The following is a 17,407-nucleotide window of genomic DNA, read 5'->3' on the forward strand; positions in this document are numbered from 1 at the left end:
TGGCTCCTGGCTTTTTAGATCAGTCCAGATCTAGCCATTGTGGTCATTTGGGGAGTGAACCAGCAGATGGAGGACCTCTTTCTGTGTGTCTCCTTCCTTCTCTGTCACTCGGCCTTGTAAATAAATACATAGATCTTTTAAAAGCATGAACTGTACGATCGCCGTGTCATCCCCAGTACCCATTATTTCCATTTCTTTTTTAAAGGTTTATTTTTATTGGAAAAGTAGATTCACAGAGTGAAAGAGAGATAGAAAGATCTTCCATCCACTGATTTACTCCCGAAGTGGCTACAATAGCTGGAATTGAGCCAGCACAAAGCCAAAAGCCAGGAGCTTCTTCTGGGTCTCCCATGCAGGGTCCCAAGGCTTTGGGCTGTCCTTGACTGCTTTCTCAGGCCACAAGCAGGGAGCTGGATGGGAAGTGCAGTAGCTAGGACCAGCACTGGCACCCACCTGGCATTCTGGCGCTTGTAGGCAGAGAATTAGCCCATTGAACCATAACAGGAGCCCTTCCATTTCTTCAGTAATAGAGCACCTACATTTTTGGAGACACAAGATTTTCTAGAATATTTCCTGGCCTCCTTTACCATGAGGTATGACAACTTAAATAAATTCTGGCAAAAGGGGTGTGAGCTTAAGTGTGAAATACCACTTTAAAAAAAATCTTTTTAAGATTTATTTTATTTTGGGCCCGATGTGGTAGCCTAGTGGCTAAAGTCCTTGCTTTGCATGTGCCAGGATCCCATATGGGTCGGTTCATGTCCCAGATACTCTACTTCCCATCCAGCTTTTTGCTTATTTTGTTTTATTGTATTGTATTGTATTGTATTGTATTGTATTGTATTGTATTGTATTGTATTTGAAAGGTAGAATTAGAGAGGAAAAGAGAGAGATATGGATCTTCCATCTACTGATTCACTTGTCAAATAGCTCCAGTGACCAGAGCTGGATCAGTTCAAAGCCAGGAACCGGAAGCCTCCTCCAGGTCTCTAATGTGAGTTCAGGGGCCCCAGGACTTGAGCCATTCTTTGCTGCTTTCCCAGGCTGTAAGCTAGGAGCTGGATCAGAAGTAGAGCAGCTGGGGCCCAAACCGGTGGCCATGTAGGACACCAACACCACAGGCAGAAGTTTAGCTACTGTGCTACAGCGCCTGCCCCAGTACTACTTTGTAAAGGAATCATTGGGCCCTTCTCTCAGCCCTTCTCGGCTGCTGTACACCTTAAAATAGTTATAACATACTATTCAGCTGTCTCGTGTCTATTTTCATTATATATTTAGCTTAAAGTATTCAAGCATGATTTCTACTGAGCTACGTGAATTTTAGGATAGCCCAAATAGGCTTATACCTCAAACAAGCCATATGTTAACAATTGAGGAGCAGAACAGTGTTAGGAGGGCTGTGCAGAGAAATCTTCAATGTCTTAGTGAGGGGTAACTAATCTATGTGTCCTACCTAGTATAGTATATGGGAGTCCACACTGACTGTTTCCTGTCTGTTCTAAGCTTTCACTGGTTCCCTTCTTCAATAGTAGCAATGGCCAGAGCTGAGCCCATCCAAAGCCAGGAGCATCTTCTGGGTCTCCCACGTGGGTGCAGGGTCCCAAAGCTTTAGTCCATCCTCTCTTACTCAACTACCATCCAACAGCATTCTAGTGCTTATGGGAAGAGGATTAGCCAGCTGAGCCATTGTGCCAGCCCTCAAAATAAATACTTCTAAATATTTTGTTAAAATTCATTCTAGTGGGTCCAATGCAGTATCCTAGTGGCTAAAGTCCTTGACTTGCATGTGCCAAGATCCCATATGGGTATTGGTTCACATCCTGGCTGCTCTACTTCCCTTCCAGCTCCCAGCTTGTGGCCTGGGAAAGCAGTGGAGGATGGCCCAAAGTCATGGGATCCTGCATCCGCGTGGGAGACCTGGAAGAGTTCCCGGCTCCTGGTGTCAGGCTCCCTAGGGCTATTGTTGCCAACTGGGGAGAGAACCAGCAAATGGAAGATCTCTGTCCCTCCTTCTCTTTGTAGCTCTGACTTTCCAATAGAAAAAAAATCTTAAAAAAAATCTTGAAAAACTAATTCTAGTGTAACAGTAGCAAAATTATCCTTAAAGTGATAAGAACCCTAAAGTAAGTTAATCCAGCAGATAATTCTTTAAAGCAATTAGGTGAATCGTAGCCAACAGTTCAGTTTATCAAAAATTCGGCAGCACAGTAGCCTAGTGGTTAAAGTCCTTGCCTTGAACACGCTGGGATCCCATATGGGCACCAGTTCTAATACTGGCAACCCTGCTTCCCATCCAGCTCCCTGCTTGTGGCCTGGAAAAGCAGTAGTGGATGGCTCAAAGCCTTGGGACCCTGTACCCACATGGGAGACCTGGAGGAGGCTCCTGGCTCCTGGCTTCTGATCGGCTCAGCTGCAGCCATTGCAGCCACTTTGAAGTAAATCAATGGATGGAAGATCTTCCTTTCTGTCTCTCCTCCTCTCTGTATGTCTGACTGTCTAATAAAAATAAATCTTTGAAAAATATTATGGACAGTAGGGACTGGCATTGCAAGGTCGCCGGTAAAGCTGTTGCCTGAAACATTGGTTCATGACCTGGCCATTCCGCTTCTGATGCAGCTTCCTGCTCATGACCCAGTAACAGTGGAAGACAGCCCAAATGTTTGGGCTCCTGCTGCCCATCTAGAAGATTTTTATGGCTTTAGTCTGGTCTGTGTTGACTTACAGCCACCTGGAGCATGGACAGATGGACTATGTCTGTCTCTCTCTTTCTGTAACTGACTTTCAAAGTAAATATATACTTTTTAAAAATGTGCTCACTAGATACAAATTTGAAATAAGAAAACATCAATACATACAAATAAAGAGGTTTAAAAGACAGTGGCAGGAAGCTCTGTTAGTTAGGATATATTCCAGGTAGTCAAAGACATCAAAGTATAGTAACTTAAACGAAACAGAATTGTGTTATTCTCTTACATAGCAGCTCAGAGGTAGCCAGTCCAGAGCTGGGACAGTATCTCTGAGGCTCTCAGAAGGCGGCTCCGTGTCAGGGCTTCAAGGTGGCTGCTCTAGCTCCTGCCATCACATTTGTATGCTGGCCAGTGGGAAGGGGAAAAGGAAAGGGGCGTGTACGCTCATTCCTTTTAAGGGCATGACCTAGAAATGTCATAATCATTTTGCTCACATCCTATTGGTCAGAATTCAGCAGGTGCCAGTTGCTTGCCAAGGATCAGGAGGGACAGCGGGACGCCCAGCCAGTGTTGTTGAACCCAATGAGCAGTCCAGACTGGGAAGGAAATGGCAGCCAGGTCTCTCACTGCTGAACAAAGTATAGCTGACACGGAAAATTGGCAAAGACTTCAAGAACGAGAGAATAAAAACTCAGTTTTAAAATACGTATAAGAAGTCTTTCAAAAAGGTTGTGAAAAATGCATAGTATGAAAAAACTATACATAGATTTCGAATTTTTGAGAGATTTATTAGAGTGACAAATGAAGAAAAGGGAGGGGCAGGGAGAGAGATCTTCCACCTGCTGATTCACTCCTCAATTGCCTGTAAGAGCTTGAGTTGGACCAGGCGGAAGGCAGCAGCTGGGAATTCCATCCAGCTCTCGCACACGGTGGCAGGGACTAAGCACTTGGACCATCTTCTGTTATCTTCCCAGGTGAATCAGGAAGCAGTCAGACCAGAAGAATGGCATCACAGTGCCAGCCCTGGAGTTCAAAATTTTTATGCTAAAATAAATTTATATTTCTTTTTTTTTTAAAAGTATTTGTTTTTATTTGAAAGGCAGAATTATAAAGAGAAGGGAGAGAGAGAGACAGAATTTTCCATCTGCTCCCATATGACTGTAACTGCTGACAAAAGCCAGGAACCAGAAGCTTCCTCCAGGTCTCCCACAAGGGTGCAGGGTCCCAAGGTTTTGGACCATCCTCGACTGCTTTCCCAGGCCTGAGGCAGGGAGTTAGATCAGAGATGGAGCAGCCAGGACACTAACCAGAGCCCGTATGGGATGCTGATATATGGTTGAAGAATTACCCTGTATGCCGCTTGGTCAGCCTCTAAATCTATTTTCTGGCCTCTTGAATTCCATTTTTCCATGAACTCTTTGTGGTACTTTCATATATGAATTGAAATATACATAGTTAAAGGCTCATGACTGCATAAATAGATGTTGGGAGAGATGGAGGGTGAATTTTGGTTTTCTAACTTGTTCCGTTCTGAGGGACTAAAAGTGGTGACTTCATTGTAGCAAACAGCACACCACATATTCCACTAACAGGAGTGAGGAGTTCACAGAGAAACAGCTGGTCCCAAGTTTAGGGCAGCGTAAGTACATAAGATGGGAGAGCAAGTGCTCCAAAAAGGCTAGGCACCCCTCTAAGGAATGCAGAAAGCAGCTCTGACGCTGGTGCTCCCAGGGTTCAAGGACACAAGCCAAGCATGACACGAAGCAACCCGGGGGGGATTCTGGAAATGGCCAGTCACCACTTGGCACCCTGAGAGCAGTGGTTGACTCAGACAGGCGTTGCCATTAAGGCTGAGGTGGTGAACCTAGGCGACTGGACGGGGAACAAGGACCTGACGTGAGCCTGCGGTATCTTCCAAGAAAATCCTGCTGACTGAAAAGAGCGGAGCACCGAGGTGAGGTTGCAGGAATGTGGCTGGCACTGAAGCCCAACTCCCTGACAATATGCTCTGGGAATGGGACAGCCCATTCCAAGATGCTGCTTCAGAGGAAATGGGACGAAAAACAAGCCTGGAGCCCAGTGCAGTGGCCTATTGGCTAAAGTCCTCGCCTTGCACGTGCCAGGATCCCATATGGGCGCTAGTCCTAATCCCGGCAGCTCCGCTTCCCATCCAGCTCCCTGCTTGTGGCCTGGGAAAGCAGTCAAGGATGGCCCAAAGCCTTGGGACCCTGCACCTGTGTGGGAGACCTGGAGGAAGTTCCTGGCTCCTGGCTTCAGATCGGCTAAGCACTGGTTGTTGCAGCCACGTGGGGAGTGAATCGTTGGAGGGAAGATCTTCCTTTCTGTCTCTCCTCCTCTCTATATCTGACTTTGCAATAAAAATAAATAATTCTTATAAATAAATAGGTAAATATTTTTAAAATGCATGGGTAATGGGCAGGGTGACAGCAGGACATATGTATTGAGCCATTATCTGCTCGTCAGCAGGGAGCTGTGTGGCATGCGGAGTGGCTAGGGTGGAAATAGGGCACTGCAGTATGAAATTTGGGCATGCCAAGTAGCATCCCAACTGCTGTGCCAAGCTCCTGCCCCGGGCGATTTATTTTTAACTTCATTCTCTGGCTCTCATTTTTTACAACACATTTCCTTCTTTGTCCAACTCTCATACATAATGTATTGCACTGGCAGAATTGCTAACTCTTGTCCCGAGAGACAATTTAACAAGGAACGTGTGGTTTCCAGGCACTCCTGTTGGTCTTAGCCAATGGTTTCCCCTGGCTGCTTGGATCAGCTACTTGCTCCTCCACCACCCCGGTTCATGCCACCCTGTGCAGACAGTCAGGCCGGCTCCTGGTGGCCCGCAATGAAGCTGATGACTATCAAAGCTGCTTGCGTAGCGGAACTCTTCCCCACACCAGGTCCCTGTACCTTGCTTTCTCCTGTCCTGCTGCTCCCTGTGCACCCCTGAATTCTTTCTTACATGAGGACAAGAGCTTCTCCCCACCACCAGCACTGGCACCCCGAGGAGCTTGGCCGCCCTTTGGGCCTGCTTCCCTCTTTTCAAACAGGGGTCTCACAAGGCTCCAGATGAGCTGCTGTGTTTCATTTCTCAGTTCACAGGCTGTGGGTCTGCAAGGACACTGGGAGTCCCCGGCGCAGGTCTGGACCATGCCTCCGTCCAGCAGCGTTCCTAGTTCTCCTGCACTCTCCCCCAACCAGCTGCTATCTCCTCTATGCAAATAAGTGGTGTTTGACCAGTTGTTTGCATTTTCTTTAAGCCCTGCCAGGCCTTCTCTAACTTTATTTCCACCCCACATTATTTTTAAAGATTTATTTATTTTTTAATTTTTATTGGAAAGTCAGATATACAGAGAGGAGAGACAGAGAGGAAGATCTTCCATCCAATGATTCACTCCCCAGGTGACCGCAATGACTGGAGCTGAGCCGATCCGAAGCCAGGAGCCTCTTCCGGGTCTCCCACGTGGGTGCAGGCTCCCAAAGCTTTGAGCCGTCCTTGACTGCTTTCCCGGGCCACAGGCGGGGAGCTGGATGGCAAGCGGGGCCGCTGGGATAGAACCGGTGCCCATATGGGATCCCGGGTGTGCCAGACGAGGACCTTAACCACTGTGCTAACGCGCCGGGCCCCACCCCACATTTTAAGTGGCCCTATCTTAGTATCGATTTGTAAGAACGTTTGTTTTCTCTTTCCTCTGAATTTCATCTCGGAAGCTTGAGGATGTCTTTTGACGTTGTTTTTGTGAATGGGCTCTGCATGACAACGTTTTGCTTCTTTTCTCTTCTGGCCGTGAACTTGAACTGATCCCTTGTACATTGTTTTCGTCATCTAAGAACCAGGCTCAGGGAAATGAGCTCGGTGTAAGCCTGTCCAGCAGTGCGGGTGGGACAGCCGGAACTGACCATGGCAGACAGACGAAGTCACTAACATCCAGTTCATGGGCTGTCCCCTAGGACGGGAATGCAAGTGAGGAAGACACACCTGGTTGGCTTTTGGAGCCCCACATGGCATTTGTTTTATCAGGGACAGCATTCCATCAACAAGACCTTGTGGTCAGGTGCACAGAAACGATGGGCCAACCGCACAGGGCAGGGGAAAGACGCCGGGGGTTGGGGGGGCCTTTGAACCTGACAGGAGTGACATCCTTGCTCAGGACCTGCTCCAGGACCCAGGCCCTCCAACTGAGCTCTGGCCACCCTGCAGCGCCCCCTTGTGACTATCAGTCGCGCGACATCCTCGCCTCTGTTCTTTTCCTAGCACCTCCTCCGTTTCCACTGGAATCTAGCTGGCATGCGTGCATTTAAGCGCTTTTTAAGCTGGCTCTTTAAGCGCTTTTGATTCCACAAATCAACTCACATTCTTCCAGATAATTCCTTTTTTGGTTTCAGTAAGAGAGCTTCCCTTACTGGCAACTGAAGAACTCTAACTGATCTGAAACGTTCTGTTCTCATCAAGGAAACCGACACAGACACAAGGAACTATGAAGGGGTGAGAGAAGCTGCAATCCCAGATGCCTGTAGGGCACAGTACTGGAAGCGCCATCAGTTAGGACAGGTACTGGTAGGAAAGTGGCGCAGAAAGTGGGCCACCAAATGTGGGTAAAGAGGTGCAGAAACAAAGAGAAAGACAGCGAGCGAACTCACAGCCGAATTGAAAAAAAATTTTAAGATTTAAAAAAATTTTTTATTGCAAAGTCAGAGATACAGAGAGGAGGAGAAACAGAGAGGAAGATCTTCTGTCCAATGATTTACTTCCCAAGTGACTGCAACAGCTGGTGGTGTGCCAATCTGAAGCCAGGATCCAGGAACTTCCTCCAGGTCTCCCACACGGGTGCAGGGTCCCAAGGCTTTGGGCCGTCCTCCACTGCTTTCCCAGGACACAGGCAGGGAGCTGGATGGGAAGTGGAGCTGCTGGGATTAGAACCGGCAACTATATGGGATCCCAGCGTGTTCAAGGCGAGGACTTTAGCCGCTAGGCCACCATGCCAGGCCCAGCCTAACTGAATTTATTATAAATAATTTCAGGGTCCAGTGTGTTGGCCTAGCGGCTAAAGACTTCACCTTGCATGCCCAGGGTGTCGGTTCTAATCCCAGTGGCCCTGCTTCCCATCCTGCTTCCTGCTTGTGGCCTGGTAAAGCAGTTGAGGATGGCCCAAAGCCTTGGAATCCTCACCTGCATGAGAAATGCAAAAGAGCCTCTAGGCTCCTGGCTTGGACTGGCTCAGCTTCAGCTGTTGTAGCTGCTTTGGGAGTGAATCATCAGACAGAAGATCTTCCTCTCTGTCTCTCCTCCTCTCAGTATATCTGAATCTCTATATCTGACTTTCCAACAAAAATAAATAAATCTTAAAAAGAAAGAAGGAAAGGAAGGAAGGAAGGAATGAAGGAAGGAAGAAAGAAAGAAAAAGAAAAGAAAAGAAAAGAAAGAAAGGGAATTTATTCTTTGCCTCCAGCACTAGTATCCCATATGGGGCACTGGTTCTAGTCACAAGCATCCCACTTCCAGTCCAGCTCCATGCTTAGGGCATGGGAAAATAGTGGAGGATGGCCCAAGTCCTTGAGCCCCTGCACCCACGTGGGAGACCCAGAAGAAATTCCTGGCTCCCAGTTTGGACTGGCCCAACTCCAGCCATTGTGTCCATTTGGGGAATGAGCTAGCAGAACAGCAGATGGAGGATATCTCTGTCTCTCCTCTCTCTGTAACTCTGCCTCAATAATAACTAATAATTTTTACAAAGGAGGCTCGGTCTCTCCCCAGAGGCACTTCTCTCGGACCGGCTCTTTTGGCTTCGCTTGGCGGCTGTGCGGCTGCTTCCCACTTCCTTGCCTGGAAAGTGAACTCCTTTGCCTTGTAAGCTGTCCCCCTCTGTGCTCCCAGCCTCCAGCCTGCCTCCAGCACAGCCCACAGCAAGCAGGGACTCACTTGGAGGTTTATTGGTGGATGTGCAGAAGCACCTTGTAAGAAATGCCATTAAGCTCTCCCGTGGACTTTGGCTCACAGTGGGAAGCCAGCCTCGTGGGGAGGTGTGGTAAGGACACAAGAGCCAGAGACCCCCTGCAGCGGGGTGAAGGGTCAGGGTCCCAGAAAGTTCTGTCCCAGGGAACTGGCTACTGGAACCTGCTGGCAGTGCTCATCCGTGTCCTCTTGTTCCCAGAGGCTGTGGCTCAGGGCGGCCCTCATGGGCACCTGCAGGTCGACTTGAGATGCCACCAGAGTGGCAATGGAGTCGTAGCTGGTGGAGTTGTCTATTTCGAGGACGGTTTCGATGTTCCTGCAGGAGCACAGGGATTTCAGGGTTGTGGAGAGTGATAGAGGAAAAAAGAAAGGGCTCTTAGAAGGTTCTTATTTGAAAAATTGTTCTCCCATCCTGTCTTTTCTGGCATGGGACTCTGGTTCTACAGATGGAGAAGTGGGAAGGAAGGGCAGCGACCCGTGCTTGCGTGGAGGGCATGGTGTTGTCTACGTGTGACGGGAGCAGAGATGGCTGAGGGGAGGGAGGCTGGACCCAAGGTTTGTCCTGCTGACCCCGAGACCCTGATGTGTTACGACACAAAGTTAAACTCTGGCCAACTGAGCACCACCTCATAGCTATGATATCCCACAGGGACCCCTAAGCCTAGATCCAAAGGAAACTTGAAACAGGTCTCTAAAATAGGGCCAGTGCGATGGCTCAACTGTCTAATCCTTCATTTGCAAGCACCAGCATATGGATGCTGTTTCTAATCCCGGCAGCCCTGCTTCCCATCCTGCTTTCTGCTTGTGGCCTGGGAAAGCAGTTGAGGACGGCCCAAAGCCTTGGGACCCTGCACCCACATGGGAGACCTGGAAGGAGCTCCTGGCTTCAGATCAGCTCGGCTCCAGTAGTTGTGGACATTTGGGTAGCAAACCAGTAGTAGATGGAAGATCTTGGGCTCTCCTTCTCTTTGTAAAACTGCCTTCCCAATAAAATAAGTCTAAAAAAAAATATCCAGTTCTCTAAAGTAATCAAACTGAAAAGAGAATCATAACCACGTAGTGTCAAGAAAAACACATTTGCAGTCAAAATTCTTTTTAAAATTCCAGGTAGAGGTGATATATGCATTCATTTTAAAAGAAGAAAACAGAAATTCTAAGGGAGCACCAGAGAGTGGAAAGTGCTCACCCAGGAGCTATGCAGCAGGTTGGGCTCTTTTTTAAGTGGAAATACTTGCAATTGTTTTAGTGAAACACCTTCACTGTGGCCAGAGAAAGAAGTCTTTGCTACAAAAACTCTTGGAAATGCTGGGTAAAAGATGATGCATAGCCTTTGCGATGCATTGTAGGGCTCCAGAAAAGTGACGAAACATCCTGGGGACCCTGGGTCCTGGCCATGGCCTGAGATACTTGATGGCCTTGGGGACCAAGAGCTTGGGCGGTTGCCATGGAGAAGCCTTCCTGAGGAGGGGGCCTGGGGCTTCAGCTGTATGCTTAGGAGCTGGGTGGTCTTGCAGAGCTGGCACAAATCTCATCCGAGGACTCAGAGGGCAGAGAGAAGGGATGGCAGTGGGTTTTTTCACTGTCCAGGAAACTGCCTGAGCGAAATTGGACTGCGCTGAGAGGAGGGGATGCTGCCAGCCTGGGACCTCTGTAACACCTTTCCTAGGCTTACCCCAAAGGGGGCTGGAGGATTCTGAGAGCTGGCCACTGGGTAGTGAGGGGCCCTGGGTGGGGGAGGCAACTGATGAAAGGGAGATCTCACAGGAGACAGGAAGCGGACGTCCAAGAGGAAAGCTCCGAAGAGGAAAAGTGAGCCTTAAGCATCAGGATGCAGACAGCGGATGACAGCTGGAGAAAGAAACTGGGACCTTTTGCAATTTAATGGGACCAGAGGCCCATTTATTTCCTAGAAGAGAGCCCACTGGCTATGGAGTCTGCCTAGAGAAACAGCTTTGAGCTAGGGGCCAGGAGAATACTCCACCCCTATGCTGTCCGCCCCGATCCCCACCCCTACGCTGCCTGCCCCGGGAGCTATTTTCAAGAAATGGCAACACTTGAGTTGCATTTTAGCGCTGCTTCCTGCATCCTGCCTGCATAGTGCGTTGGTCAGCCTTTCTGGATTCTTATTCTGCCCATTTTACAGAGGATGTGGGTGAGCCAAGGAACACTCCATGAGGGACCCCAGTGTACAAGGGTCAGAGACCGACAGCACCTCTAGGAGCCTGGTGTGTCAACTGGCTTACTTACCCCACTTTCTGATGACGGATCCCCTCCATAAGAAAGCTCTGGGGTTTGCTCAGGGAATGAACCTCCAGATCAAAGGGTAGGTTCATGATAAAGTGGAGGGACAGAGGATGAAAAGGACACTGAGGTAGGTGGACAGTGTCACAAATGCCAGGACCCTGCCAGGGGAAAGCATGCTGGAGCTGCCCACGCCAAGGACCAAACCTGTCTGCTGTGAACTGTTGTCTTCCAGAAAGTTCTGAGAAACTACCGCTGGTCTGCTCGGCCGCCAACAGCATGAGCGTCTCACTGGGCTGGGAGGACGATGGGAAGCTGCTCTCAGGCTGTGGGGAGAGATGCAGTCAGATGGCCCAGGCAGCCGGTGGCATTCCATGGTGTGAAATGACCAAAACGACGTTGACAAGATTTGAAAATCCAAAGTGCAAACAGAAGCTTCTATTATACACTGTCCCTCCGCCTCTGTCTTTGGGGATTTGATTCCATGCCAAAACCTGTAGATGCGCCAGCCCCTCGTGTGATGGGCACTGGGTTCATGCCACACCCAGCCACACCCTCCTGTCTGCTTTATATCATCTCCAGATGAGGTACCATTATTCACGCGACATCAATGCTATACACATAGCTGTTACACTGAATTGCTTAGGAAATGTTGACAGCAAAAATGTGTAAGTAGTTGACTGCCAGGTGCAAAACGTGTGTGTTCATGTGTGGATGTATGTAGGTGGGTGTCTGCCCACCCCATGCATCCACCTCTCCCTCTGGAGCCCGCACCAGGGTCCCACTTACTGTTGTGTCTGGGGAGCTGCTGGGCCTCTTGGGCACCAGGCAGTGTGTGAACTGGATTCTCGGGTCTTTGGTGGTGATCGACAGACCATTCTGTAGGATTTTCACCAAGCGCATCCAGAACTGGAACACGGCCTCTGGGTGTTTCTGGTGGAGCCTGAGGTAGTAGATCTTCTCGGTCACTGTCCTGACCCTCAGGATGCGTTGCAGCCGGTCACAGATGCGTAACTCCACATACTTCAGGGGGAGGATCCTGAGGTCATGAGGAAGTGGAGTTGTTAGTGTCCACCCCAAGCTGGGCTTGGCTTCACCGGCCCCCGACCTGATGCACGTGGGCTGAGAGCAGGGCTGGGCACTAAAGCCGAAGCTCTGTGGTTTCCAGAACTATTCATGGATCTGCTCACATCGTTAGCAGCAGCGGGGATATGGTTTGGCCTTAACAACTAAGACTGGTTAAGATGCCTTGGTCCCACTTGGAAGTACCTGGGTTCCACCCCCAGCTCTGGCTCCTGACTCAAGCCTCCTGCTAACACGGATTGTGGGAGATAGAATGGATGACTCAGTTCGTTAGAGTCCTGCCACCCACGCGGGGGCCCTGGATTAAGCTCCTGGCGCCCAGCATCAGCCCTTGTCCCAGCCCCAGCCATTGCAGGCATTTGGGAAATAAACGAGTTCTCTCTCTTTCTCTCTCTCATCTCTTGTCTGTCTCCTTGTCTCTCTGCCTTTCAAAGGAAAAAATGTGCACTATTTTGTTTAATTCTCACAATAGTCCTTTGGGGAAGGAAAGACAAAGCTCACTAACTGCATGTAGACCCTGCAGCCCAGGGTTGCTGCGCCCACTGCCCGCTCCCTGCATGCGGACCTGCTGTGTTGAAAGGGGAGGGAGCACTGACGGTTTCTCTACACATGTTCTCCCTCTTGACTTTTCATAGTCCTAATTGCTTTTTACAGCCTAACTTTGCAGAACTCCACTTGGTACTAACAACAGTCAACAAAAGGAAGCCAAGAGTCCCCAAATAAAGCTCAGGACAAGGACTGTGTATTATTTTATCCCCAGCATCAAGACATCAAGATGCCAAATAAATATGTTAAAGCAGTGGATTAATGAACTCTACATCATTTATACGCTGAAGAATAGTGCCCTTTCTGTTGGTCTAAAACCCAGCTGGCAAACAGTGCCTGTACCAGTCCACCCCCCAGCCCTCCCGGTCCCTTCCTCAAGCCTTTCTTTACCTGTTGAGGGTGATGACGGGGGCAACACCAGGCTTGTTACGGGTGGAAAGTTGACCCTGTGGCCAGGTGACATTGGCCATCAGGAGAACATTAGGGAGTGGCAAGGAAGGCACTGAAGAGGTCACCCCGAGTATCACGGTGGCAGGTCTTTCATAGATATCCATCCTGTTGCCAGACTTGGTGACCTGGAAGGCAGCCCCCAGGTACACAGCTCAGAATGGAGAACAGGGGCAGACATTAAGACAAACTCAGATAAACCCCTTGACCCATCTTGTAGTGCCCGGATTCATGTCCCAGTTCGGCTTTCAATTTCACCTTCCTGCTGAGGTGCGCTGTGGTAGACAGCAGATGATGGACAGCTCACGGACTTGGGCCCCCGTCACCCATGTGGAGGAACAATGGGTTTCCTGACTCCTGGCTCAGCCCTGGTTATTATAACAATTAGGGAGTGAACAACTGGATGGAAGATTTCTGTCTCAATGTCTTTCAAATACATAAAAAGTAAATAAATAAATATTTTTTAAAGAAGAAAGAGTAGAAGTCAAGGGGAACAGGTCACAGATTCTGGAGATTCTTGTTTTGGCAAGTGTGTAGCGCCTGGGGTCGAGCCCCGACTCGTTCTCTGACCTTTTGGTAGCCTCACCTGATAGACTTCCAGCTCACTACAAGAGGAACCTTATGTGACACTTACTTTGTGTTGTCTGCAGTACCTAACTCTAAGCAGATACACCAGAAAGAAAAATTGGTGTAGCCTTGAAATGTTTACTCACTTGGAATCAGAGAAGTCAGTGCTGGCTTCTAATGAGCTGGAAAGAAGAAGGTGTTGAAGTCCCGGAAGGGGATGAGAGTGAAGAAGGGACTGACAAGGGGGGCAGACTCACACAGCTCATGCTTGCAGGAGATCTGGGGCTTCCCCAAGAAGGAGGCGGGGGTGTCCAGCTGGCTGCTGGTCTGGAATACAGAAGAAGCTGTTCCATTCAAGCACCCTGAGCCTGTGGCAAGGCAAGGGGCAGGACTCCTGGCTGTAGGCATGGTGTTTCAGCTAAGACAACCCTGCCTTAACTCCTAGGGCTGTTGGAGAAACAGAACTGTTGCTGGCAGGTAGCCACAGGGACCAGGCGCAGGAACACACGGGGGAGCCTCCGGGTTCCCGAGACCAGTGGGTCTTCTTCCAGCAGTGTAGACCTTGCAAGACCATATCAGGACCCATGCACAGTGCCCTGTGGAGCTGGGGACAAGGACGAAACCCACTAATGACCAAAAGGTGTTTTCCCACCAACCTGATCAGATAGTGTTTCAAAAAAAAAATGGGTTTTGATTCTGGAAAAAAAGTGACATGTCTTCAAGCCCATGTTTTAGAATGAAATTGATATCCCTGCAAGCCACAGAGGCTGCACACACCAAGGATGAGTGTTGGAATGCATCCAGCAGGATAGCTGGGACAGTGGAGGCCTGTGGGATCCTTTGAGAAGAGGCTCCAGGGCGGAGGCGGCGGAGGGCCTCTCACCCCGAGCGTGCTCTCGCCCCCAGTGAGTCGTGGATGTGCTTTCGCGCTCTCCTTGAAGATAGGAGGACATCTGTGCTGTCTAGTCAGCCAAGGACGGGCAGTTCTCTTTATCTATTCCCTGTTTCAAGCTGCCTTGTTAGCTTCTTTGTACTCTCTGTTCCCAGACATGACTTAATTTTGAGTTATATTTGAACTATTGTTTTACGAAATGTATAAGAGCTGAAACGCTGGAGATAAACTTTGTTAGTTGCCTAAGAAAGCACTGTCCCCCATTTCTTCAAGTCGCGTCTCCTGCCCAGGAAGCCGCAAGGTAAACTTGCAGTGAGTGTGCGACGGTCAGAGGTGATGTTGCTTTTAGTGTTGATGATGTAGAAGAGAGACGAGAACAAGCCGCTTTACCTCACCATAGCCACAACTGTGCTGAACTATAACTACGACATAATGGCAACTACATCACAACTATTATATGCAACTATAACTACCTATAACATAATGATAATTTACCAGAACTATATTATAAATATACTATTGCTATAACTATAGCATAACTATAATAATAACTATAAATAAAACTATAGTGTAACTATAACTAAAACTGTATCACAACTATAACCAAAACTACACCATAACTGTAACTATACCATAACTATAATTATACTATAACTGCAACTAAACTGTATGTCATAACTATCACAATGCAGTCACTACACAACTAACTACAACTGTTAACTATACTACAATACGGGTTCCGAGTCCAGAAGGCCCATGTTAACAACTGCTGCTACTCCACCAAAAGCATGTAAAGATTGATCCGGCTCTCAGGCTGGCCAGCCAACAGCCTGAGGAGGCAGCCCCTGGGGTAGCACCCCTGGGACCGTGAAGCCCCCAGAGTCCTGGACACAGCTCCCTCAAATCTGGGGATCTCAGTAGGAACGGTAGGCTGCAGTGAAGAACCGCCCGAGTAGGCCCAAGCCCTGACTTCACACTCTGCTGCAACTCATGGCCCCTCCACTCCATCCACGTGGATTCTTGTCCCACATCCTTCCTGTGCCTTCCAGCCTCCCATCTTTACTCAGGTATCTTACAGACCCTCTCCCTGGAATCTGCCCACCCTTCTGCCCTTCTTTCTCAGTGACACATGACCCTGAACTCAGGAAAGCCTTCTTCCTTCACTCACATCCAGAGATGGCATTGAATGTCCCCAGCACTGCCCCCGCCCCCAGTTGCAGGGGTCACTTTCATATCATTAGTCATAGTACGACCTTCTGGAGGGTGATGGAGTCTTGTAGAACATCTCAGGGTAGGTTCCCAGGGCAGAGTTTCTAACTGCAGGTTTTATTCCAGCATCCATCCTGTCTGGACCAGTGCCTGGGGCCCGCCCGCAGGCTGAGCTCAGCTTTCTGCATTTGCAAGATGCAAATGGTCCTGCATATGGCTGAGTAGTAAATGAACAAAATCCTATCATTTGTAACAAAATGATCCCAACTGGAGACCGTTATGCTCAGTGAAATAAGTCAGTCTCAAAAGGATAAACATCATATGTTCTATCTGATATAAAGTAACCTCCATGCAAAATGCAAAACAAACAGATCTACAGGTGAACCAGTGCAGACAGATCTTCCCGCAGAGGAGACACTAGTGCAGACTAGCACAGCAGGGAGTGAGAGACATTGCAGTATGCAGCTCTAATCCTGAATACAAGGAGGATTCTCAATGATACCTTGGCAATATGATGCCAGATGTTCTACCTTGGCCTATACCTACAATGCCATGATATAGTTAAATAGCAGAATGTTAAAATTAGAACTGTTGCTAAAGGACTATATACATACTACTGCAATAATTTGGAGGAAAATGGTGAGAGGAAAAAAATGAGAAGAAGGAAGGGAAGGAGAGGGGGAATCCCTATAGCTACAAAACTGAATTGTGGAAAATAATAATAACAATTAAAAAAATGTGGCCCACGGGAGCTCTTTCATGCTGCTGGCACAAACCAGGAGTTGGGGAAAGACGCTCCCACTTTCTCTAGCCATTGCAGCATCTTTCTCCTCCCCCAGGGTTTTCAAAGGCCACAGTTGTCTTCCAGCCAACCACTAGGAACAGGTTTCGCGTAGGGAAACGCGGTTGATCCTGAGCTGCCTAAGGGTACCTGGATAAAGTTGCTTTCGAACACTGCGGAGCCAGAGAACAAGTTGAATTCTGGAGAATGGATCAGCCGACAAAGTACGCCATTTTCCACCCCTAGCTTCACCCCAGGGCCTGGTTCCCTGACTACAGGTGAAAAGCCCTTAATTTTCCTCATTGGTTCTTGGGAGGAAGGGGCTGGGGGTCATCTCTGGGGCTCCACGCAGACCCAGCCCAACCCCAGGTGTTGGTGTGATGGCAGCTCCCCCAACCTGCACAGTGCCACTCCGCATGGCTCCTTACGCTGTCCAGCAGGGCTGGGTGGGAGTGACGGCTCACAATGGCAGGAATGACATCAAGGGATGTGACAGGGACCAGCAGCAGAGAAGAGGAGAAACAGAGCTCTTCTCTCCCTCCCTTTCCTGCTACAAACCAGTCAGCAGGTGGCCCACCCCACTCCCTTGTTCTCTGGCTTTTACTTCTTCCTTTGGGAATTTTTAGTTAATTAAACTTTCCGACTTTTCCTTTTGTTTTTTGGCCTTTCTCTTACCTATGTATAGGAATTACTTGTATTGCAAAGATTAGTCCTGTTTACGGTATAAAGTTTAATTTTTTGTCGTAGTCTACCATTTGGATTTGTTGGCAGTGGTTTCTACCATGTGGACTTTGCTTTGGTAGTTAACTGTGTGGCTTCTGGGCTTTTATTATTATTATTATATTTTGAAAAAATTTCCCCTTTTTACTTTCATAACTATTATCTTTTTACCTCTTTAATTGGTCCAGATTTTTTCCTGGTGTGTGATGTAAAGTTTAGGACCCATATGCTCGCATCTCCCCAGAGGGCTGTGTAACACCATC

At 48.6% G+C, this 17,407-nt stretch overlaps 1 protein-coding gene across 2 annotated transcripts; it reads right to left on the bottom strand.

Moving 5' to 3' along the window:
- Window positions 1-8,627: 8,627 nt before the first annotated feature.
- On the bottom strand, window positions 8,628-16,859 carry FAM71F2 (family with sequence similarity 71 member F2). 2 transcript variants are annotated; one of them, XM_041002288.1, is made up of 6 exons: window positions 16,575-16,853; window position 15,412; window positions 12,919-13,129; window positions 11,689-11,938; window positions 11,107-11,225; window positions 8,628-8,974 (listed from the first exon to the last, which is right to left on the bottom strand). In XM_041002288.1, the coding sequence occupies exons 1-6, from the start codon at window positions 16,725-16,727 to the stop codon at window positions 8,776-8,778; spliced, it is 933 nt and encodes a 310-aa protein (XP_040858222.1). In that variant the 5' UTR covers window positions 16,728-16,853; the 3' UTR covers window positions 8,628-8,775. The 2 variants fall into 2 exon arrangements, with proteins under 2 accessions (XP_040858222.1, XP_040858221.1); XM_041002287.1 differs by lacking the exon at window position 15,412 and having other exon boundaries at window positions 12,919-13,103; window positions 16,575-16,859.
- Between the last annotated feature and the right edge of the window lie 548 nt (window positions 16,860-17,407).

Source organism: Ochotona curzoniae, unplaced genomic scaffold, assembly GCF_017591425.1.
Source record: "Ochotona curzoniae isolate NIBS_2020 unplaced genomic scaffold, NIBS_Ocur_1.0 scaffold_2476, whole genome shotgun sequence".
Classification (NCBI taxonomy): domain Eukaryota; kingdom Metazoa; phylum Chordata; class Mammalia; order Lagomorpha; family Ochotonidae; genus Ochotona; species Ochotona curzoniae.